This window comes from Lynx canadensis, chromosome B3 (genome assembly GCF_007474595.2).
Source record: "Lynx canadensis isolate LIC74 chromosome B3, mLynCan4.pri.v2, whole genome shotgun sequence".
NCBI classification, from domain to species: domain Eukaryota; kingdom Metazoa; phylum Chordata; class Mammalia; order Carnivora; family Felidae; genus Lynx; species Lynx canadensis.
The window spans coordinates 40484025-40509822 of NC_044308.2; the positions used below are offsets into that span (position 1 = coordinate 40484025).

Consider the following 25798-nt stretch of genomic DNA (forward strand, 5'->3'; position numbering starts at 1 on the left):
TTCTCCCTTTGTCTCCCTGAAGCCCTAGCAACCACTGATCTTTTTACTGTGTCCATAATTTTTCCTTTTCCAGAATGTCAAATAGTTGGAATCATATATATAGTATTTTCAGATTTGTTTCCTTCACTTAGCAATATTCTTTTAAGTTTCCTCTATTTCTTTTCATGGCTTGATACCTTATTTATTTTTATCATTGAATAATATTCCTTTACATGGCCATATCATAGTTTATCCATTTACCTATTGAAAGACATCCTGATTGCTTCTAATTTTTGGTGATTTCACATATAAACATTTACTATGTTTAGCTGCTCTAAACATTATGTGAAGGTTTTTGTATGGACTTAAGTTGTCTGTTCTTTTGAATAAGTACCAAGGATTGTTGGATCATATATTAAGAATATGTTTAATTTTGTAAGAGACTGCCAAACTGTCTTCCAATGCGGTTGTACCATTTTGCATTCCAAGCAGCAGTGAATGAGAGTTCCTGTTGCTCCACATCCTCACCAGCATTTGGCATTGTCAGTGTTTTGGGTTTTCATCATTGTAATAGTATAGTGGTACCTCATTTGAATTTGCAGTTCCCTAATGGCATATGATGTTGAGCATCTTTTCATATGCTTAATTGTGACCTGTATATCTTTGTGAGGTGTCTGTTCAGATCATGTGCCCATTTTTTAAAAAAAAGTTTACTTTTGAGAGGGTAGGAGGGGCAGAGAGTCAGAGACAGAAGATACTAAGCAGGCTCTGTGCTGAGAGTGGAGAGCCCAGTGTGGGGCTTCAACTCATGAACTGTGAGATCATGACCTGAGCTAAAATCAGATGCTTAACTGATGAAGCCACCCAGGCACCCCTCCTTAGCCCATTTTTAAATTTTTTTTTTTTCAACGTTTATTTTTGGGACAGAGAGAGACAGAGCATGAACGGGGGAGGGGCAGAGAGAGAGGGAGACACAGAATCGGAAACAGGCTCCAGGCTCCGAGCCATCAGCCCAGAGCCTGACGCGGGGCTCGAACTCACGGACCGCGAGATCGTGACCTGGCTGAAGTCGGACGCTTAACCGACTGCGCCACCCAGGCGCCCCAGCCTTTGCCCATTTTTAAAGCAGGTTTGTTTTTTTGTTTAGTTTCAAGTTTTTTGTATCTTTTGGATAATAGTCTTTTCTCAGATATTTGTTTTGTGAATATTTCTCCCAGTCTGTAGCTTGTCTTTTCATTCTTTTAACAGTGACTTTTGCAGAGCAGAAGTTTTTAATTTTAATTAAATCGAACTTACCAATTTTTTCTTTCCTGGATTGCAGTTTGGTGATGTGTATGAGAAATCATTGCCAGACCCTAAGGTCACTCAGATTTTCTCTATAATATCTTCTAATAGTTTTATAGTTTTGTATTTTACATTTAGATCTATGATTCATTTAGAGTTAATTTTTGTGATAGGTATGAGGTCTGTGTCTAGATTCACTTTTTTTGCATGTAGTGGCCATTTTTTCCAGCACCATTTTTAGAAGAGACAATCCTCTGCTGAATTGCCTTTGCTCCTTTGTCAAAGATCAGTTTGATTACATTTGTGTGGGTCTATTTCTGGGCTTTTTGTTCTGTTCCATTGATCGGTTTGTCTATTCTTTTGCCTATACCGCACTGTCTTGATTACTGTAGCTTTGTAGTGAGTCTTGAAGTTGAGTAGTGTTGGTTGTCTTTCTTCTTCTCTTTGAAATATGTGTTAGCTATTCTGGGTCTTTTGCCTTTTCATACAGACATTAGAGTTACTTTGTCAGTACTCAAAAGATAACTGGCTAAGAATATATTTTTTTTAATAGTAAAAGTTTTTTCTAAATGGGGAGATGTGGGGAAAATGTAAGGTACAGAAGCACTGAAAATGTTCAAATGGGCTTGGCCTTCATTCCAGTCTAAGGTAATGACATAGGAAGCTCCTGAACTTGCTTCCTCCCATGGACACATCAAATCTATAGCTACACACAGAAGAATTCCCTCTGAAAGGAATTCAGAAACTAGTTGAACAACTCCAATACATTGAGTGAATGAGGAAAAAATCCCACATCGAAAGGGATAGGAAAGACTGAGACACATTCTTTGTATAAACCCCACCCCTGGCACAGCAACATATAATTTAGGAGGGAACTCACAATTCCCAGCTTCTCCCTGAGGAGTAAAGGGTTTGCAGTCAAAATCTAGTGCCTCAAAATTTAAGGCTTCTGTCTGACAAATGGGACCCCAACACACCTAGCTCTGAAAGCTAGTGGAGCTTGTGTCCATAGGACCCAAAGACTGTAGCAAACAAACAGTGCCTAAGAGCCCGCTGAGGAATCTGCTATGGCTATCCGCACCATGGCTCAGTGCAGAGGCAAAAGACAGAAATGCCCATCTCCTGGTCTTTACCTGAAAGAGGACTGTTTGTTTACTTGAAAAGCTGCTGCCTGAGAGTCATGCTTCTGATTTAACACACATCTAGGGACAGACCACAATCCTCCGTGCAGACCTGGGAGGCTGGCAGGTGCCACTTCTACATTCTCCCTCCGACCCACTCCCTGTTACCAGTGTCTCCTTAGGATGAGTTTCTGTAATCATCTGGTGCCCTGGCCTTTGTGACTACTGCCTGAGGGTGTGCACCCCTTGATTTCCTGAGTCTGGTGGCCAGCAGGACTTGTGTTTGTGAGTCCCACAAGACTATAACAGTTTTTAGCTATCGTCCCCAGGAATGAGTGCATAGGAAGTGTACTGAAAATCCCAGCTCTCAGTCTCCCTGAAAGAGATCTACTTTCATACTTTAAAAGCTGTTACTTGAAGGTCCGGCTTCTAGTTAGGTCCGGCTTCTAGTTAGCCTTCATCGAAATGCTGACTAAGAGCTTCTCCTTTGAGACACTGACAGGTCTTGGCACATCCTCACCTACTGAGAACCATTAAGAACAAACAAGGTGGCTTGGACAATCACAAAGATTTCAGAAAAAACTAAGAGCTAGGGCCTGGCTGAGTAATGAGGTTCATCTCCTGCAGGAGACTACTCTGTCAAGATTGGGAGGGGTAGGTGTTTATCCATTACACAGAAACCAGTGAAGTCAAGGAAAATGAAGAAACAGGAGTATTTTATGAACAAAAGAACAAGATAAAACTCGAGAAACCGATAAGTGATTTACCTGATAAAGATTTCAAAATAATGGTCATAAAGATGGTTACTGAAGTCAGAAATCCTTTGGAATTGAAGGAGTGATAGTTTCCAGACAAGCAGAAATTGAAGGATTGATTGAAGGAGTTCAGGGCACCTGGGTGGCTCAGCCATTCAGTGTCTGACTCATGAGTTCAGCTCAGGTCATGAGCTCAGGGTCATGGGATCAAGCCTCACATCAGGCACCATGCTGAGCTTGGAGCCTGCTTAGAGTTCTCTCTTTTCATCTTTTCTGCCCCAACCCCCCCCCCCCGAAAATAAATAAATAAACTAACAGGAAGCCGTATGAATGTATAAATCTCATTGGTAAAGGTAAATATATAGTTAAATCCAGAATACTGTAATGTTGTACTGGTATAGGTAAATCACATATATTTAGTGTGAAGGTTAAAAGAGAAAAGTAGCTGGGGTGTCTGAGTGGCTCAGTCATTTAAGCATCCGGCTCTTGATTTCGGCTCGGGTTATGATTTCATAGTCTGTGAGTTTGAGCCCTGCATCAGGCTCTGTGCTGACCGTGTGGAACCTGTTAGGAATTCTCTCTCTCCTTTTCTCTCTGCCCCTCCCCCACTTATGCACACATTCTCTCTCTCTTTCTCAAAATAAATTTAAAAAACTGAACATTTAAAAGAAATCACTTACATTTAAAGAAAAAGAAATGTAGTAAAAATAACAAGCTACAATAATTTCTTTTTTTAATGTTTGTTTATTTTAAATAATAAGTTATTATAGCCCCAAGCTACAGTAATTTCTTAATGGATACACAACGTAAAAAGATGTAAATTGTGGAATCAAAAACATGGAAGGGGGGTGCCTGGGTGGTTGGGTTGGTTATACATCTGACTCTTGATTTCAACTCAGGTCATGATCTCACAGTTTGTGAATTCAAGCCCTGCCTTGGGCTCTGCCCCTGTTGGGTCTGCTTGGGATTCTCTCTCTCTCCTCTTTGCCTGTGCTCTCTATTGCGTTCTCTCTCTCTCTCTCTCTCTCTCTCTCTCTCTCTCTCTCTCTCTAAATAAATAAACTTAAAAAAATAAAAGGGGGGTGAGTAGAAATATAAAGCTTTAGTGTACATTTTACGTTATCAGCTTAAAATAGACTATTATATAGAATATATAAGTCTCATTGCAACTATAAAGCTGAGACCTATAATAGATACTTGAAAGAGGAAGTAAAAGGAATCTAAGCATGCACTAAAGAAAATCGTCAAGTCACAAAGGAAGAGACAAAGAATAAGAAAGGAACAAAGAAAACAAAAACAAAAGAAAGGAACAAAGGAATTGCAAAACAGCCAGATAACAGTTAACAAAATGATAATAGTAAGTCCATATATATCAATAGTGACTTTAAATATAAACGGACTAAACTCCCCAATCAAAAGACATGTAGTGGGTTAATGGATAAAAAGATAAGACCCAATTATATGCTGCCTATAGGAGACACATCTGGTTTAAGGACACACACAAATGGAAAGTGAAGAGATGTTAAAAGATAATCCCTACGAATGGAAAACAAAAGAAAGCAGTGGTAGCTATACTTATGGTCAGACAACACAGACATTAAGACAAATACTGTAATAAGAGATGAGGTCATTATGTAATGGTAATGTTCAGTCCAACAAGATTATAGAACTTCTGTAAATATTTATGCACCCAACATCGGAGCTCTTGAATATATATCAATATTAATAGACCTGAAGGGAGAAATAGGAACACAATAATAGTACGGGACTTCAGTACCCCACTTGCAATAATGGATGGATCATCCAGACAGATATTCAGTAAGTAAACATTGGACTTGAAGTATATGCTAGACCAGATAGACTTAATAGCATTTACACAACATTCCATTCAACAGCAGCAGGATATGCTTCTTCTCAACCACACACAGAATATTCTCTAGGATAATATGTTAGGTCACAGAACAAATTTTAATGAGCTTAAGAAGACTGAAAGCATATCGAACATCTTTGCAGACCACAATGGCATGAAACTAGATATCAATTACAAGGAAAAATGGAAAATTCCGAAATATGTGGAGATTAAACAACATGCTACTGAAAAATCAATGAGTCAAAGAAGAAATCAGCGTAGTACTGGAAGACCTAGCCAGAGCAATTAGTCAAGGAAAAGAAATCAAAAGGCATCTAAATTGGAAAGGAAGAAGTAATATTGTCACTGTTTGCAGTTGACCTGATACTATGTATAGAAAACCCTAAAGTCTCTATGAAAAAAACTTTAGAACTAATCAACAAATAGTTGCAGGGTGCGAAAATGAATGTACAAAAATCCGCATCTCTGCAGTAATGAACTGTCAGAAAGAGGAATTTTTAGGGGTGCCTGGGTGGCACAATCAGTTAAACGTCTGACTCTTGATTTCAGTTCAGGTCATGATCTCATGGTTCATCAGATGGAGCCCTGCGTCAGGCTCAGAGCTGAGCACAGAGCCTGCTTGGGATTCTCTCTCTCCCTTTCTCTGTTCCCCTCCCCTGCTGTCTCTCTTACTCTCAAAATAAGTAAGTAAGTAAGTAAATAAATAAATAAATAAATAAGAGGGATTTTTAAAGGTCCCATTTATAACTGTATGAAAAAGAATAAAATACCTGGTATAAATTTAATCAGGAAGGTGAAACTGAAAACTGTGAGACATTTAAAGAAAGAAATTGAAGAAGACAAAATAAATGGAAAGATATTCCATTCTCATGGATTGGAAGAATTAATATTGTTAAAACGTGCATGCTACCCAAAGTGATCTACACATTCAATGCAATCTGCATCAAAATTCCAATGGCAGTTTTCACAGAAATAGAAAAAGTAATCTTAAAAATTTGTATAGAACCATGAAAGACCCCAAATAGTCTAAACAATCTTGACAAAGAACAAAACCGGAAACATCATACTTTTGGATTCCAAACAGTAATACAGAGTTATAGTAATCAAAGCAATAGGGTATTGGGCTAAAAACAGACACATAGATCAGCGGAACAGAATAGAGATCCTTGAAATAAGCCCATGCGTATATGGTCAACTAATTTGTAAGAAAGGAGCCAAGAATATACAATAGAGAAATGATAGTTTCTTCAGTAAATGGTGATAGAAAAACTGGACCCCTGTCTTATATCACAGAAAACAACTCAAAATTGATGATAGTCTTGAATGTAAGACCTGAAACTGCAAAACTCCTAGAAGAAAACATAGGGGTAAGCATCTTGACATTGGTCCTGACAATGATTTTTTTTTTTTAATTAGTTGACAGACTAAGCAAAGGCAACGAAAAGCAAAAATAAACAAGTGGGATTACATCAAACTAAAAAGCTTCTGCACAGTAAAGGGAGCCATCAATAAAAGGAAAAGGTAACCTACTGAATGGAGAAAATATTTGCAAATCATATATCTGATAAGTGGTCAATATCTAAAGTATATTAAAAAATCAAACAAGTCAGTCAAAAAAATCTGATTAAAAATGGGCAGAGGAACTGAAAAGACATTTTTCCAAAGAAAACATACAGGTGGCCAACAGGTATATGGAAAGATGCTCGATATTATTAATCCCAGGGAAATGCAAATCAAAACCACAATGAAGTAACACTTCACATCTGTTAAAATGACTGTCATCAAAATGATAAATAAAAAGTTGGTAAGGATGTGGAGAAAAGGGAACCCTTGTGCACTGTTGGTGGAAATGTAAATTGGTACACCTGCTGTAGGAAACAGTAAGAAAGTTCCTCAAGAAATTAAGAGATAACTTTACCCCCATGTTCGTTGCAGCATTATGTGCAATAGCCAAGACATAGAAACAGGCTAAGTGCCCATCAACAGATAAGTGAACAAACAAGATGAAGTGTATGTGTGTAATACACACATACACACATATGCACACACACGATACTATTAAGCCATAAAAATAAATACTGCCATTCAGGGCAATGTGAATGGACCTTGAGGGCATTATCCTAAGTGAAATAAGACAGAGTAAAACAAATACTGTATGATCTCACATGTATGGAATGTAAAAAACCTGAACTCAGAACAACAGATTGGTGTTGCCTGAGGCAGGGGGCAGGAGGTAGGAGTGGGTGTGGGAAGGGTTGTGAAGGTGGTTAAAAGGTATAGTGGTCCCCCACCTTATCTGCAAGGGATAAGTTCCAAGACCCCCAGTAGATGCCTGAAATCATGGATAGTACTGTGCCCTATATATGCTGTATTTTTTCCTATACATACATACCTCCGATACAGTTTATCAGTTAGGCACAGTAAGAGATTAGCAACAATAGCTGACAGTAATAGAGGTTACGTGAATATGGTTCCTCCTGCCAATCTTACTGTACTGTGTTCACTCTTTTTATTCTTGTGATGATGTGAGATGATCAGGTGCTTACATGATGAGATGAAGTGAATGACATAGGCATTATGATGTAGCTTTAGGCTTCTATTGACCTTCTGATCATATGGCAGAAGGAAGATTATCCCCGCCTAGATGGAAGTTGACCATAGGTAACCAAAACTATGGTTAAGGGGGACACAGGGAGACTCCTGTACAAAGTTCCAATGATAAGATAAATAAGTTTTGGGACTGTAATGTACTGCATGGTGACTATAGTTAACACTGTATTTTATATTTGAGGTTGCTAAGAGGGTGATCTTAAAACTGAAAAAATAGGGGCACCTGAGTGTCTCAGTCAGTTAAACGTCTAGCTTCAGCTCAGGTCATGATCTCACGGTTCATGGGTTCAGGCCCCACGTTGGGCTCTGTGCTGACAGCTCAGAGCCTGGAGCCTGCTTCGGATTTTGTGTCTCCCTCTCTCTCTGCCCCTCCCCTGCTCACGCTCTGTCTCTCTCTCTCAAAACTAAATAAACATTAAAATAAATTAAAAAACTGAAAAAATAATCATTAGGTGAAAATAGACAGAGCAGTGAGGGATAGGGTGGTAAGAATGGGAAACATTTGGGAGACAATAATTGGAATTTGTGGAAAAGAGAAACAGTAATACTATTAGGATCTGTAAACACTGTTCTTCCCTTTAATAATAGCACTCCAGTAATGTGGCTAAAAAGTAAATCAATTTTGGTCATTTGTTAGGTTAATTAAAGTGATGTTCTTACTGTGTCTTTTTTTTTTTAAGCTAAAATGACTTATAAGACTTTCATTTGTCCTTAAATTGTCTTTTAATTTTTTTTGTTGTGTAATTTTTAACATTCTTTTGGCACACACACACATACAAGCACATGCACATATACAGATAGCATTTTTACTGAGTAGTTACTCAATACCTTCTTTAGGTGTGATGCTGCTCTTGAAATTTATTCTGTGTTCTAAATGTGAGGTCAAGCCTGGTCTCATTCTTTGAGGAGCTTACAGTGAGAATTTCGATACCGTTGCATGCGCTCTTGGCCACATGACACAAAGGGAATTTTGCTCTGGGCTCTGAGAAGAATCTTCATCCTTACCAAGAAAAAGATACATGACAAGAAAGTCTTTTGCTTTGCACTTTCTTTTCTGTTTTGGGTACTGGTGTGAGAAGTGATATCTGAAGCTGAAACTTGTGTCTGAGAGGCCACAAGCCTTAGCACCAAAGCTAGTAGATGAAAGAACAGCAGAAGGGTTTGGTCACTTCAGAGACTCTTTAAGTAAACATACAGTTACCATACGATGCAGCAGTCCTTCACCTCCAAGCAATTTCATCCTAAATTATCTCAGAAAAGAGAGATTGAGATGCCTGTCTCTTGTCTTGACTAACAACAAAGACCATGTGTGTTTGGCTTTAAAGTTTAAGTATGTTACAAGCCTCATTTTGACAGTGCCAATGTATGAGAATCTGAAATAACAACCAGTAATTCAGTGATTTATTTTCTCTTAACAGATTCACAGCTGTAATTTTTTAAACATTGTCTTGTGGTTTTATAGTATGGTTCCAGTTTTTTAGACTTCATGCAGCTTCTCAAAATACTGTTACATAAATCAGTAAATTCACTTTAGGCATTTGATTCATGATAGAAGACCATACCTATCTCTTCCACAAAGCATCTGTTACTGCCTTACAAGAGAGTGACTTTGAGCCAGATGAACTCTTGGTTTGGGATGATTTCTTTTGTATGTTGGCACAGGACAGTTGTTGCTAGAAACGTAAGTTTCTCTCATTTCAGTGTGATAGAATGCTTTAAGATATCTTCTAGAGAAATCTGTGAAGGAAAACTTTTCACTGACCACAGCTGAGGATAGCCATATTCTTCAACTCTTATCATAAACCAGCAGATTTAGCCTCAGTTCCCTACCTACAATTTGATGAATTGGATTTTTTGATTTTACTATTAGCAATAATTCTTTAATCTACTAGAGAGCTCTTAAAATTTCCCAGTCAGGAAAGCCATGTGTGTAAATCTGTTTGTATTCACTAAATGAGGCTTAATTGGTGGGGTGATGCCTTCTGGGAAGGGTTAAACCAGTTCCTGAAATGAATTACAACTTTTGATTACAAAGAATACATGGAGTGTTAAAGTTTTTTTTTTTTTTTTTAAGTTTATTTATTTATTTTGAGAGAAAGCACAAACCGGAGAGGGTCAGAGAGAGAGAGGGAGAGAATCCCAGGTAGGCTCCGCACTGTCAGCCCAGAGCCTGTGTGGACTCAGACTCAGGAAACCGTGAGATCATGACCTCAGCTGAAACCAAGAGTCCAGCACTTAACCAACTGAGCCCCCCAGGTACCCCTGGAGTGTTATACTTTAAAAAATACCTTTCCTCTTAAATTACGCATGCTTAAATTCAGAGAAACGATAAGAATTAAGCTTCCAAAGGAACTTGCTGGTATGACTCTAAAAATTTGTCATAACATTTACATGTCTAATAAATAAGTTGCTAAGTGGTTTATTTACCAGAAAAAGAAACATCTGCTTATTACGTGTATATAATTTCTCTTCCCCCTTTTTTATTTACATATAGTTGACATACAATAAATACTACATTTATTTCAGGTGTATGACGTGGCAGTTTAGCAATTATATACATTATGAAATGCTTACCACAAGAAGTGTAGTTACCATCTGTCACCATATAAACTTACTACAATATTAGTGTCTACATTCCTTATATTGCACTTTGTATCCTTGTGACTTACTTACCCTATAACTGGAATTTTGTACCTCTTAGTCTCCTTCCCCTATTTTGCTAATCCCTCTCCCCTGTGGTAACCACCAGTTTGTTCTCTGTATTTATGAGTCTTTTTTTGTTGTTCATTTGTTCATTTGTTTTGTTTTTTAGATTCCACATATAAGTGAAATCATATGGTATGGTCTTTGATTTATTTCACGTAGCATAATAGCTTCTCAGTCCATACATGTCACAAAATGGCAAGATTCCATTCTTTTTAATGGCTGAGTAGTATTTGATTTGCATACACACACACACACACACCCCACATCTTCTTTATTCATCTATGGATGGACACTAAGGTTGCTTCCATATCTTGGCTATTGTAAGTAATGCTACAGTAAACATAAGAGTGCATATATCTTTTCTTTTTTTGTTTTTTTTTTTGAGAGAGAGAGGGAGGGAAGATCCAAAGAGGGCTCTGTGCTGACATTAGCAAGCCCGGTGGGGGGCTTGAACTCATGAACTGTGAGGTCATGACCTGAGCTGAAGTCAGATGCTCAACCCACTGAGGCACCCAGGTGCCCCGTATATCTTTTTGAATTAGTGTTTTTGTTTTCTTTAGGTAAACAGCCAGTAGTGGAATTACTGGGTTATATGGTATTTCTGTTTTTTTTTTTTTTTTTAGGAATCTCCATTCTGTTTTTCAGAGTTGCTATGTCCATTTACATTCTCACCAACAGTGCAGAGGGGTTTCTTTTTCTCCACATTGTTGCCAATACTTCTTTCTTTTTTTTTTTTTTTAAGATTTTATTTTTAAGTAATCTCTACACCCAACATGGGACTCGAACTCAGAGCCCCAGTATCAAGAGTTGCATGCTGGGGCGCCTGGGTGGCGCAGTCGGTTAAGCGTCCGACTTCAGCCAGGTCACGATCTCGCGGTCCGTGAGTTCGAGCCCCGCGTCAGGCTCTGGGCTGATGGCTCAGAGCCTGGAGCCTGTTTCCGATTCTGTGTCTCCCTCTCTCTCTGCCCCTCCCCCATTCATGCTCTGTCTCTCTCTGTCCCAAAAATAAATAAACGTTGAAAAAAAAAAAATTTAAAAAAAAGAGTTGCATGCTTTACTGACAGAGCCATCCAGACGCCCCATTTCTTGTCTTTTTTTTTTTTTTTTCTAAGTTTATTTATTTTTGAGACAGAGGGAGACAGAGCACAAGCAGGGAAGGGGCAGAGGGAGAGGGAGAGAGAGAGAATCCCAAGCAGGCTCTGCAGTGTCAATGCAGAGCCCAAAGCAGGGCTTGATCCCAAGAACTGCAAGATCATGACCTGAGTTGATATCAAGAGTCAGAAACTTAACTGAGCCACCCAGGTGCCCCTCTTGTCTTTTTGATACTAGGTATTCTGATTGGTGTGAGGTTGATATCTCATTGTGGTTTTTATTTGCATTTCCCTGATGATTAGTGATTTGAGCATCTTTTCATATGTCTTTGTCTTTGGAAAAATGTCTATTTAGGCCTTCTGTCCACTTTTTAATCAGGTTATTTGGGTTTTTGGTGTTGATTTGTGTGAGTTCCTTATATATTTTGGATATTAACCTTTACCAGATACATCATTTGTAAATATCTTCTCTCATTCAGTAAATTGCCTTTTTGTTCTTTTGATGGTTTCCTTTGCTGTGCAGAAGCTTTTTAGTTTAGTCCCAATAGTTTATTTTTACTTTGTTTCCTTTGCTTAAGGAGACAGATCCAAAAAAATACTGCTAAGGCTGATACCCAAAAGTTTACTGCCTGTGGTTCTTTTTTAGGAGTTCTAACTAAGGTTTCAGGTCTTACATTTAGATCTTTAATCTGATTTGAGTTGATTTTGGATATGGTGCAAAGAAAGGGGAATTCCCTTCCCCGCTTTTTATACTGTTAAAAAAAAAAAAAGAGGACAAATCATATAGTTTGTCTTTTACTGCTATCTTTGGAAGTCATTTTTTATTTTTATTTTATTTTTATTTTTTTTTTAACATTTATTTATTTTTGAGAGACAGAGAGAGACAGCGTGAGTGGGGGAGGGGCAGAGAGAGAGGGAGACACAGAATCCGAAGCAGGCTCCAGGCTCCAAGCTGCCAGCACAGAGCCCGATGCAGGACTCGAACTCACAAACCGTGAGGTCATGACCTGAGCCAAAGTCAGATGCTCCACCGACTGAGCCACCCAGGCGCCCCTGGAAGTCATTTTTTAAAAATAAGGTTAAGGTATGGGGTGCCTGGGTGGCTCAGTCAGTTGGGAATCTGATTATTGATTTCACCTCACGTCATGATCTTGCAGTTCATGGGATCAAGCCCCACATTGGGCTCTATGCTGACAGCATGGAGCCTGCTTCAGATTCTCTCTCTCCCTCTCTCTCTCTGGCCCTCCCCAACTTGCACTTGCTCTCTAACTCTCTCAAAATAAATAAGCATGAAAAAAATTTTTAAATAAAAACAAACTTAAGGTATAATTTTTATTTTCATGTTTACTTATTTTTGAAAAAGAGGGAAGGTCAGAAAGAGGGAAACAGGATATCCAAAGCAGGCTCGGCGCTGACAGCAGAGAGCCTGATGTGGGGCTTGAACATGCAAACTGTGAGATTATGACCTGTGCCAAAGTTGGATGCTTAACCAACTGAGCCACCCAGGCACCCTGGTTAAAGTATAATTTAATGTTTACCTTGGATGTTCTGTTTGACCTGGTTCTTGAGCTAACTTTTTCATATGTTATCTGCTAGTAACTAAAAATAAATGATTTAATAATATCTTTGTGAAATGGAAATCCTAACTAGCCTGTCTTAACACTAATGGATTGAAATGAAAGAATACTAGCTTCTTTTCTAGATGAATTCTAAACGTTCTTATGGTTAATCAGGATTCTATTTACATGTATTATTTTGTGTAAATATTTGGTTATATTGTTGAAAATCTGTTTTTTGTTGAGCAAGACCATCATAATTGTTAGTATTTATTAAGTACCAATTACATATGAGAAACTAAAGAAGATAGGACAAGAGCCCTAATTTCAAAGGCTTATAATCAAATTGAATACTAGAGTATATCAATATAATCTGTTGCATACTGAGTGGCAAATGTATACACTGTATACACAGGGGTGCTCCAAGTGTTAATGATGAATTGGTGATGAAAGATTTCACAGTGGGCATAGGATGTGAGTCAGGCCTAAAATAAGAAGAGTTATGAAGCCATTCTAGTGTAAGGGCCAACAATGGATACACCTTGTGTTTATGCAGTAACTTTTTTTTTTTTTCTAATTAAAAAAAACATTTGTTTCTTTTAAGAAGCCTCCACTCCCAGTGCAGAGCCCAAAGCAGCGCTTGAACTCACAATCCTGAGATCAAGACCTAAGATGAGATCGAGTTGAAGAGTTGGGTGTTTAACTGACTGAGCCATCTAAGTGGCCCTGTAATAACCTTTTAATACAAGAATTTAATTAAGGAGTTTATATTTAAGGGATTAGAGAGAAGATATTTACAAGTGATATATCTGGTAAGGATTAATATCCAAAATACATAGGAACTCACACAAATCAACACCAAAAAACCAATAACCTGATTAAAAAATGACAAGCTAAAGAGTTTGTATTTGGGAAGTAGAATATAGTTTTGAACAGTGGGTAGTGATAAATAAACAGGATTTTTAAAAATTTAATTGTTCAGTTAGTTTGGTTTCTTAAATGAGAGATGCCATATAACAGTAGTATTAAATATTATTCATCTTTCATAATTATAGATTAGACCATGCTCATGTTCCATGATAGATTAGAAAATTGATATCTTAAATGTAAGTTTTTTTCCATGTTTGTGGGAGGTAAAGTGATTCTTCTGGGGTACAGGCAGGTGTTAAAAACATCCTTTTCCCAGCTGAACACGAATCTTTACTTTGTGCAGGTTTCTAACCTGGGAAGTGCTGTATGTTTTTCTAATACATACATGCAAGTATACATGGTTACTGAGGGCTATATGTGATTACTCCACCTAATGTTTCATGAGTTTAAGTGCAATGGAGAAAGTTAATGACAAGCATTATAAAAATAACCTCCATCTGTTAGAGTGAACACATATGAAAAATAAGAGCAGTAGACAAGGTGGTAGTACAGTTTTCCAAATCTTATAAATGAAGCTATTATAGTAGTAATAATTTATAAAAATGTGGGAGTTAGTCGAATGCTCAAAATTGCCTGGATAGGCTAAGACACATCTTTTTCCTGCCTTCAAAGAAATTTATAACATAAGGGAAGAAAGAATAGCTTGACAGTTTCTCATACATAGACACATGCTCGCACCAGTTAAGATAGGGCTATCTAAAACATCTTAAGTTTTATTTCCCTTCTCTTACTAATATTGTTGGAGGGACTTTTGGTAAACAACAAAGATAATTGGAAGATACTGGATACAACTGCAAAAAAGAGAAAAATGAGAGAAATATAAGCTCAAAATGTTGTTCAAGTAAGAAACCCAGTAATTGCTGACCTTCTCATTACCCTGATTTTGTCTTAAACAGAATATACATTCTGAATGTGGATGTATTGTTTCCCGAATTCAGAGAAATGTATCTTATTGATGATTAGCTTTGTTGAAGTCTAAAGTCATAATACACTTTTAGTAATACAAGGAAAACAGACAAAAAAGATGAACATAAACAGTTTATTTTAATTGTTTGAAGTAAATAGATTTTATCTTGGATAATATGCCCATTTGTACCGTCAGCTCACAGGTTTGTCCCTGTGCCTGTACTCAGAAATTAAAGATGTCCATGAGAAGCTTGCAGTATAGACATTTTGCTTTATTGTATATATGCAGTAACAACCAAGCAGTTGTCCTAATTCTCTTTTTCCTTAAAATTTCAAGGAAAATATTTAATGAAAGTAAAACGTAAGCATGTGTTTTGTATGTGATTGGTGATAACAGAATTTTGTTGTTGTTGTTAAAGATTACCTGTTTTATGAAAAATAGCATCAGAATTATCTCATTTTAAACTTTTGTCTTGGGCTTAGTCTTGAATTGTAACAAAGGAGAATTCTGATAGGGATTGATTCTACTTAAGATTTTTTTGTTTCTCAGCTTTATTTTTATTTTGGAGTTGTGCTTCATGACTCTGTCATCACTGTATACTCAGTCTGCAGTGAAAAGTAAACCAAGAATTGAGTTTTACAAAGCTTTAGTCTAGAACTGCTTAGTACCACCAGGGTTTTGGAAAGTCTTTTACACAAGTAGTCTGTGTCAATCAATAACTTGTTTTGGGTTATGTTGTTGCCCTCAGTGCTTGATAAATGGTGGAGATGGAGGAGGGGGACAGTAAGTAGCTTCATTTCTGACAGGTTCTGTCCAAAGTTAAAGGAAGAGCTTTTAATTGTCTTCAGTTTATTTAACTAGGCTTAATCTATCTTTCTGTTACCCAGTGATGAAAAACGGAGCAAACAGCTTTCTTTTGGGTCATATGTACAGTACTAGAAGACAGCATTTTCTATTAACGACTTGTGTGTTCCCTTAGCTGCCATGGTCTGCAGCCTACTGAGCTTATGTTATCAGATAAATAACTAGTCCAGATGGCTAAACTGTTGGAGGATATAAAATCAAGACCCATTTCAGGAAGCTATCCACTTTGTTCATTTTTGGATAGGATCCATTCTAATTAGTGGTAACTTTCTGGATTTGTTTTAAAATTTAACTTATAACTGTATATTTTCTTGATTTTTACCCAGGTTACAAAATACCCTCCTATGCTTGAGATCCACAGACTACGTGTCCTACGAGAACGAATCAGTTGTTCATCTCCTGGAAATACATTAGAAACATAAATATGGTGCCAAAAGATTTCCTTACCTTTCTCTGACTACAGTTTATTTGGACATACTTTTGTATTGAAGAGAGGTACACAGACTGAGGCTACTTGTGCAGAGACTCTGTCGTGTAGGATCATGGACCATCCTAGTAGAGAGAAGGATGAAAGACAACGGACAACTAAACCCATGGCACAAAGGAGTGCACACTGTACCCGACCGTCTGGCTCCTCAACATCCTCTGGGGTTCTTATGGTGGGACCCAACTTCAGGGTTGGCAAGAAGATAGGGTGTGGGAACTTCGGAGAGCTCAGATTAGGTAAGAACTTGTTTATATCGGCCGCTTCCACAACCACCAACAGCTATAATTAGCTTTTGTGTGTTTCAAGACAAGAAGTTTATGATTTTATGAGAAATTCTCCTAAGGAGGACCTATTCGTATAAGCAATAAAGAATTTGTGAAGGGGACTGGTCATTATCAGTTAGAGTTGTATCCAAGGTTCCTCTCTGTTTGTGTGTGATAGGTTCTTAAATTTACCACCAGTTCTGAGATTTTATGATGTAGGGAGATGTGCATACAGATACCAGTAAAAATAAAAATTATGATTTAGTTGTTCTGAGAGGTAGAGCCCTAAATTCTGTTTAACAAATTTCCAGGTCACCTAGATATTGTTAGTCCTTGGGCCACACTCTGAGAAGGGAGTAAGGCCTTGCTTCAATTCAGACTGATAGAAGAGTAGAGTAGATTCTTACTCAGTAACATGCAGACTTAGTCTGTAAGGACATACATCCTGTTGAGAGAGGCTTTCCAACTGATGCTATGTTTGCATTTCTTCCTGGAAATCCTGACATCAAGATTGAGCTAGAACTCCAGGGAGAAATTATGCAATTTTATTTCCCAACCGAGGAAATGGATTTTTAAATTTCAAGTGTGAATATGTGAGTGAGATAATGAAAAACAACAGAATAAAGCAGAAATTGAGAAGAAGATACAGTAGGTACATAGAAACTTTTCTATGTCTCTCCCTGAGCGAATTGGGAAGAGAAAATGAAAGATATAAACACATGAAGTTGGACATCAGTGTGGAGAATGTGAAGAGGTCGCCTTTTAGGCTAAAGTATTTGCTTTTTCTCCATAGCCGTTTTGGGTATGGATTAATATGAAGACCTGTTGTAAGGGACTGTAGCCCTTGGGGGAACAGAAGTGTGGGAGCATAAGATAATTATTGTTTGCTAACTCTAATACTAATCTGCTAAAGAAGAAGGAAAAATAATCTTGTGTCTAATCCCCCATAGATTCAGGAAAGAGTCAGTATACTAGCCACAGATCACTGGGTGCAGAATTGAATTTAAGGATGCTGACAGTGAATTTATTTTTACCAGTGGAAGGCCAGCAGCCTGGAATTTTAAGACCTGACTAGTGTAATGGAAGGCTCTTTATATTTAGTGATGGTCGGGTTAGCAAAGCCAGCAGATGCTGCTGAGAATAGGAGTAAGATGTGTAATTTCACACTGTTTGAATTCCTAGCAACTACTGAGTTGTTTTAGAACCTAGTTTCTTGAATATTCATTTATGTAATGGATTGACTTTGCTCTGACATCACAGTAGTGAGTTGGAATTAAATAGATTGTGACATGAACATCCACGGAATTACTGCTGAGAGGCAGTTTATGATGCATATAAATTCTTGCATTCTCAAAAGGTCACAAAATTGTTTTATTTCTCTAAAGGTGAAGAAAAACTGTAGTCAATGAAAACTAGAAATCTGTCTAATTACTTAAGTCTGGATTTGTATTATACGATCTTTAAGTTTACATGGGATTAGAAACACTTACTGAATTAAAAGGATAAATTTGTAGCCCATGTGTATTTCGGAGTAGTAGAGTGTTCTGTTTTATTTCCTCCCATGAATTTAGGATAATTTTGGTAGTTCTCATTTTGGCTTGCCTTGTAGTCAGTGGAAAGGCTTTTCTTTCTTTTGAAGTGATTTTAGTCTTATGTGCTTACCAGGTTTTCATTAGCTCTGGGGCCATATTGTCAGGACATTGTATCTAGGAATATTTTAATCAATAGAAATGAGAAAAGGTACTTCCAGAATCGTTTGACATCTTCCTAACAACAGGATGGGTATGCTATATACTTCCTTCCATTGCGCTTTTGCTGTGACATTAGTAAGTAGGAGGTTGTGTGACCAACAGAAGATGTAAACTAGGAAATTCCAAATTCAAGGCAGGTGCAGATGGGCCTTCACCAAGGCTACCACCTACAAGGCCATGCTTTCTTCTCCAAATTCATTTCTTTCTCTAGCCATACTGTCTCTGGCCCCTCAAGCAGCCAAATGCGTTTCTGTTTCAGAGCTTTTCACTTAGAGTTCCTTCTACTACAGAATTCTGCCCCCAAATTTTGCTTAGGTGGTTGCTTCTTATCCTTTAGGCTTCAACTTTTGTTACCTTCTCAGAGAAACCTTCAGTGATTTCTCCCCAGCCTCCATTTAAAATGGAATATTTCTCTCCTAGCCCTATTCTATCCTATCAAACTATTTTATTCATCACATGGATGAATACCTGATATGATTTATTTGTATTTGTTTACCTGTTAATTGTCTCTCCTTAGTTGAATATAAGCCCCTTGTAGGGTGGGGATTCTTTATGTATTACTGTTGTTAATTTGTGGGATGGATAGATAGCCAGATGAATAGGAAGAGAGGAAAAAACATGACCTTCTTCAGGCTCCTGGTATGTGGGGGTGATGGTAGGTAGTAGCCTTAGTACCACTGGAGTTAGGTAGAACTCTGGATTCTAGATAGAGAAAAAAAATAATGTAATGATTAGTACATTTTTGTTCTCTGCAAATCTGTTTCCACCCATCATCCATTTAACAAACATTTCTTGAGTAATTACTGTCTTTCTAGACTTTGGGTAAGGTAGCATAACAAAATTAGTTTCTGTCCTTAAGAATCTCAGTTTCATAGGGTGCCTGGATGGCTCAGTTGGTTGAGCGTGTAACTCTTGATTTTGCCTGAGGTCATGATCTCAAGATTTGTGAGTTTGAGCCCAGCCTTGGGCTCTGCACTGACAGTGTGGAGCCTGCTTGTGATTCTCTCTCTCCTCCTCTTTCTTTCTGCCCCTTCCCTTCCCTCTCTCTCTCTCTCTCTCCCTCAAAAATAAATAGGGGCACCTGGGTGGCTCAGTTGGTTAAGTGTCTGACTTCAGCTCAGGTCATGATCTCACGGTTCGTGGGTTTAAGCTCCACATCCAGCTCTGTGCAGACCACTCGGAGCCTGGAGCCTGCTTCAGATTCTGTGTCTTCCTCTCTGCCCCTCCCCTGCTCACGCTCTGTCTCTCTCTCTCTCTCTCTCAAAAATAAATAAACATTAAAAAAATAAATAAATAAGCTTAAAAAACACTTTCAAAAAAATCTGTCTCACAGTTTAGCAGTAGAAAGAAAAACAAATATGAAGTGATAAGTATTTCAATAGATTGTATAAAAACTACATTGGCAGAGGTTAATAAAGGTTTCAGAGAGGAAGTATTATTTGATAGTAGGATAGGATTTCCGCTGGTGGGCACAAGGAAGCAGGGCTCTCCAATATTAGGAGCACAAAATATTATCAGCAGCAACTAGTTGTACATGACTGAGTTATTGGATGTGAAGTAAAAGAGAAGTAGTAAGTACCATTAAGTGGGTTGGGACCAGACTGTGAAGTGTTTGGATGGTATTAAAACATTTGGACTTTATCCTGTAGGCAGTGGAGTAGACTCATCAAGGACTTTACCACAGAAGAGGGATGGATCTGGTTTGTATTCTAGAAAGATAATTCAGGTAGTTTTAAGATTAGATCAGATAAGAAAGAGATTGACATCTTGTGGATTTTGCTCTATTGTAGTACTTGTCACATTGTATTATCTTGCTGCATCTCTCTGCCTCCGGATGAGCTTGATGGTAGTACTTTGCTTCATTAATCTTTATATTCTTAGCTCCTTTTTACTGTTTATGGCATATAATGTGTACTTAAGAAATGTTTAATGGGTACTTAAGAAATGTTTGTTTGCCTTTAGAGTCTAAGTCAGAAATGGGTGGGACTGCCTTAGCTCTTAGCTCTGCAAATGACAGTGAGATTGAGAGGAAGAGATGAATGAGGGAAAAATTTCAGAAGTAGGCTGTAGGCCAGATTTGACCAACCAGTTATTTGAGGGGAAGGTTTCCAATACCGCTGAGTTTGCCAGCTTGGAGAGACCAAGTAAATGTGAAAGCTGTGAGAAAGCTGTGATCTCACAAGCTGTGAGATCATGACCTGAACCAAAGTCGGACACTCAACCAACTGAGCCCCCAGGCGCCCCAAAAAAAATTTTTAAAGGAAAATTTTTAAACAGAAAATAACATGTCTCTTGCCAAAGTTTTCTAATTTTTCTTGACACGTTTCTCAAAGATAACCACTAATTTCATTTAATTAATTTAATTTTGTAGAATTTAAAAATGTATATCAGGACATATTTTAGAAATGCAGTCGAGGTGCCTGGGGTGGCTCAGTCGTTGAAGCATCCGACTTCAGCTCAGGTCATGATCTCAGAGTTCGTGGGCTCAAGCCCCACGTCTGGCTCTTTGCTGATGGCTTGGAGCCTGGGACCTGCCTCCGATTCTGTGTCTCCCACTCTGTCTGCCCCTTCCCCGCTTGCACTCTGTCTCTCAAAAATAAACATTAAAAAAAATTTTTTTTAAAAAAGGAAATGCAGTCAAACTGTACTATAAACCTGCTTTTATCACTTAATATAGCAGGAACTTCTAATTTAAAAAATAGATCATTCATTTTTAATGTCTGTAGTTAATTCAGTAATTTATTTAGTCAATATATATATGTATAAATTGTGTTTTTTCATATTATAAATAATACTATACTGAACATCCTTGTAGATGCTTGTAGTACATCCCATCTTCATAGTACAAACTTGGCTGATTATTTTCTTAGGATAAATCCTGGAAGTGTACACTCTAAGTCAAGGGATATACATACTTTCAATTTTATTACATATTATAAATTTGCCTCCTAGAAAGGTGGTTTCTCTTTACTTTCTGCCTCTCTGTGCATGTGTGTGCTTAAATGGTTCTTTCTCTACCCCTTCAAAAACCTTGAACTAAATTATTGAAAATATTTTCATCTATGGTAGTCTGATAAGGGAAAATGGTATCTTGTTAAATGTGTATAGGTTCATGGGTAAAATTAAATATCTTTTTTAAGTAAACTCCATCCCTAACATGGGGGGACTCCAACTCACAACCCCAAGATCAAGAGTTGCATGCTCTACCAACTGAGCCAGCCACATGCCCCAAGTTAAACATCTTCACACGTTGATTTATATTTCTTCTTTTAAGAGTTACTTCTTTGTGGCCTTTGTCTGCTTCTCAATGGAAAGATTATTTCTATGGAGTCTTATATGTGTACATTGATTGCCTTAGTAGATAAGGGAATTTTGAAGATTAAAGAAAGGAAGATTGATGAAGAATGATTGTGAATAAAAGCTAGGAGGACATGATGGAGTAGACACAGATCTGTAAGTTGTTTTTTATTAAATGAGAAACATGGAGGCTAATTTGAGGACTTTTTTTTTTTTTTTTTTTTTGAAGTTTTGAGTATTCTGCTGAACCTGGTCTGGAAAGAATCATGTAAACATTAAGATGTAAATGATTCTGTTCCTCCAGAATTAAGAAAATGTTCTCTACATTTAATGTAGTCTAGTAATAATGGCTTGTTTTTCTTTAGTTGCAAGAATAAGGAGATGATATTTCCTTTGCATTCTAATGGGTATGTACTTATATTTATGGCAGACCCCTGAGACTACAATCTTGCATATAATTTTAATAATCTTCATATTACCCTTGTGAAATAGAACATTGTTAGAAAATCTTTTTACTTGCAAATAAAAAAATGGAAGCATAAAGAATTGATTTTTTTGCTCTTTTTCGTCTTTGTTATCTGATGAAATCGCTAAAGTATGTTAGCACAGAAGGTAAATTGGCTAAGGGTAGCAGCTTATCCTTTGACACACTCCTCCCTGACTTCTAAAATAAGATACTTACTTCTGTGTCTAAAGTAGGGTGTACATGACAACTTCTCTGCATATTGTTGTTTTCTTACCTATCACTAATGAACTTCAGCTTTTACCAGCAAGTTCTGTGTTTGGCAGTTGTGATCATTAACAGTTTACAGATTCTAAAGCACTTGGTTTCATATTGTGTCCCACAAAGTCTCAGAGCCTTTATTTTGCACTGTGAGGGAATGAGAAAGGAAGAGTGAGGAGACAGGATTCTGTCACCTATATATTAAGTTTTCAGTAAGATTTTATTTACAAGATATTATTCTCCGTTAAAATTTTTTGAGTATCATTCATCTGAAAGAATATAGGCTTAAGATAAAATTTAAGTGTTTATTCTCTAGATGAAAGTGAAGGCACTGTAAAATCAAGTGTTACTTTTTTATTCATAGTTTCTAGTAAATCTTATCATTTGAACAAATAGAACAAAGTCTGTATCAGCCAAAAACCATGCCAAGCAATGAAACATTAACACTGATTATAAGGTGCTTTTACAACATTGTTAAGGTTTTCCTATATATTTGCAAATTTATAGGGTCTTTGGATGGAACAAACTAAAACAAGTTTAGAAGTCGTGTCATTACTTTCTTTCTTAAGAGTCCTGAAGTCATATTGCCTTTCCAGGTTTTATTTTTTTCCTCTATAAGATGAGAGTAGAAATAATACCTAATTTAACAGATGTGTTGTGAAGATAAAATCCAGGTAATGCATATAATCATTTAAGACAGTGGTTGGTACATAGTGAGCATTTAATTTGTACACATAATACAGATATTCTTGATTAAAAAAAATTTTTTTTAAGTTAATTTGAGAGACACAGAACGCAAGTGGGGGAGGGGCAGAGAGAGAATTCCAAGCAGGCTCCCTCTGTCAGTGCACAGAGCCCAACGCAGGGGTTGAACTCACGAAACTGCGAGATCATGACCTGAGCTGAAACTGAGTAGGATGCTTAACTGACTGAGCCCCCCGGGTGCCCTATAATACACATATTGTTTAAACTTTTGTTTTAATTTTTCCCAACTTTGTATGAAGAAGATTTTCAAAATTTTACTAAAAAGTAAAAAAAAACAGGTTGGCGATTATCCATAATATACTGTTACCTCAATTTACCAGTTAATGTTTTTCCCAGATGCTTTATATCTTTGGAGATATGTTTGTGAACATTGGTGTGAGAGTGTGTGTGTGTGAGAGAGTGTGTGTGTGTGTGTGTGTGTGTGTGTGTGTGTGTGTGAGAGAGAGAGAGAGAGAGAGAGAGTGTGTGTGTTTGAACCATTTAAAAGTAAGTTGTAAAACTGACAAAATACTTCGCTAAGGGATGTTTATGTTCCCACTTAACAGTTGTATAATAGATTATATTCTTTGTTTTGCTTCTACAGTATGTTGTGGAGGGACTTAATTTAAAATTATGATTCCAGGGGTGCCTGGGTGGCTTAGTCGGTTAAGCGTCTGGCTCTTCGTTTTGTCTCAGGTCGTGATCTCTAGGTTGGTGAGTTCGAGCCCTGAGTAGGGCTTCTGCTGAAGGTGTGGAGCCTACTTGGGATTCTCTCTCTCCTTCTCTCTGCCCCTCCTCCACTCTTTCCCTCTCAAAAATAAATAAATATTTAAAAACATTAAAATTCTGATTCCAGAAATAATGCATTTTAACTTTCTTGAAAAATCACAAATAAGTATAAAATTCTTGTTCCTAGTAGTATCATAGCTTAAATTTCTTTCAGAATTACATTCTGTTGGTTTTAACTCCAGGAGTTTGTTAAAGCACTTTAACGGAGCTTAAGGAAGAATTTTTTTTTTTTTTTTTCTCAGCACGGTCTATCAAAAACTGGTAGGAATCAACCACTTTATTTATTTTTAAGTTTTATTTATTTTTATTTTTTCACTTTTTAAAGTTTGTATTTAAATTTAGTTAACATATAGTTGTAGTATTGGTTTCCTGAGTAGAATTTAATGATTCATTGCATATATTATACCCAGTGCTCATCAAGCAAGTGCCCTCCTTAGTACCCATCACCCATTTAGCCCTTTAACCACATTCACTGACACACAGTCCGTATCACATTAATATGGTAATTTTAGAGTGTCACAGATAAGATTCTTGCGGGATTATGCATTGGTATCTTGGCTAGTTTATCAGGAGAATTTAATGGTGAAATTGCCAGGATTGCTAAAAGCCATCTGGAATTGTGTGAGCAGCACTATGAAGCAAAGATGATTTGGGATTTATTATGAGGAGAGTTTAGAATCAATATTTACATGATGTCATCATGCATCCTAAGGAGAAAACTGCCTGAACTTGTACTTTTCCAAAAAGTCTAGGTTAATCCAGTTTTTTCCTGAGTTGGGGTTACTAGGGCAAGAGAATGCTTATAGATACTTACTTACTTACTTACTTATTTATTTAGTGTTTTATTTATTTTTGAGAGAGTATAAGCAGGGGAGGGGCAGGGAGAGAGGGACAGGATCTGAAGTGGACTCTGAAGTCGACTCTGTGCTGATGGCAGTGAGCCTGATGTGGGGCTTGAACTCATGAACTGTGAGATGATGACCTGAGCTGAAGTCAGATGCTCAACCCGACTGAGCTGCACAGGTGCCCCTAGATAATCTATTTTTTATAATTTAATTTTTTATTTTAACTTTATTTTTTAAGTAATCTCTATACCCAGTGTGGGGCTTGAACTCACAACTCTGAGATCAAGAGTCGCATGCTTTACTGACAGTCAGCCAACACCCTTTTATAATTTAATTTTTTTAATGTTTGGCTGTTTTTGAGATAGTGTGAGAGAGGGGTAGAGATAGAGGGGGACAGAGGATCTGATGTGGGTCTTGAACTCACCAACTGTGAGATCATGTCCGGAGCTGAAGTCAGATGCTTAAACGACTGAGCCACCCAGGTGCCCTATAATAATTTTCATGAAAATAACCATATGGCATAGGTAGTAAAGTCCTGATCTCTACAGACAAGCATTTCCACTCTTTTAACCATGTCCTCTAGATGCTTCCTTTTTTTAAGTGTTATTGAATATTGGTTTTCATTTTTCTTGTGTACACCATCCCAGTCACTCCCCCATGTTCTCCCTGTATACTTACGTCATATACTTTGTTAAACCATTTTTCTACACAGTTACTTCTTGGCCTCTTGGCTAAGATCAAGTATAGTATCTGTTCTTATTAGTTTAATATCTGATATGTCCTGTATCCGAGTACAGTAAGTTAAATGTTTTTTAGAGCAGGGAGATGGAATAGGTGCTTGCCCCATTCACTCTGTGCATCAACGTGGTATTACAGTACCTCCAAGAATGGTGCACCCCCTCTGGGGCTAAAGCACACACACACACACACACACACACACACACACACACACACACACCGGGTTTTTTTTACATTTATAGTTGTATGGTTGTGAAAATATTGTTCACAACTGAGCTATGAGAGCACTTTTATGTACATCCCCATGCCCCTTCGGTCAGAATTAAAAATTACTGATACTTGGGGTGCCTGGGTGGCTCAGTCTTTTCTAATTAAAAGACATAATATCCTTCTGGGAATGGATCATGAGAGAAGAGGTCCAAATTGTTATTAAACAAAAGCATCTATATTTAACCTGAAAACAAAGTTAAGAAAACAATTCTGTTTA

General features: G+C 37.4%; 1 protein-coding gene and 1 non-coding gene across 5 annotated transcripts in view; both read left to right on the forward strand.

Annotated features, from left to right (window-relative positions):
- The window catches only part of CSNK1G1 (casein kinase 1 gamma 1), a 165310-nt gene that overhangs the window by 42113 nt on the left and 97399 nt on the right, over window positions 1–25798 (forward strand). For all 4 annotated transcript variants that reach the window (XM_030317942.1, XM_030317941.1, XM_030317944.1 and 1 more), the window contains exon 2: window positions 16000–16396. In XM_030317942.1, coding sequence (XP_030173802.1) covers window positions 16216–16396 — 181 coding nt within the window. In that variant the 5' untranslated portion in view covers window positions 16000–16215. The remainder of the gene's footprint in view (window positions 1–15999; window positions 16397–25798) is intronic.
- On the forward strand, window positions 25285–25474 carry LOC115517539. Its single transcript, XR_003969978.1, has one exon. It is a non-coding gene; the product is annotated as a U2 spliceosomal RNA (small nuclear RNA).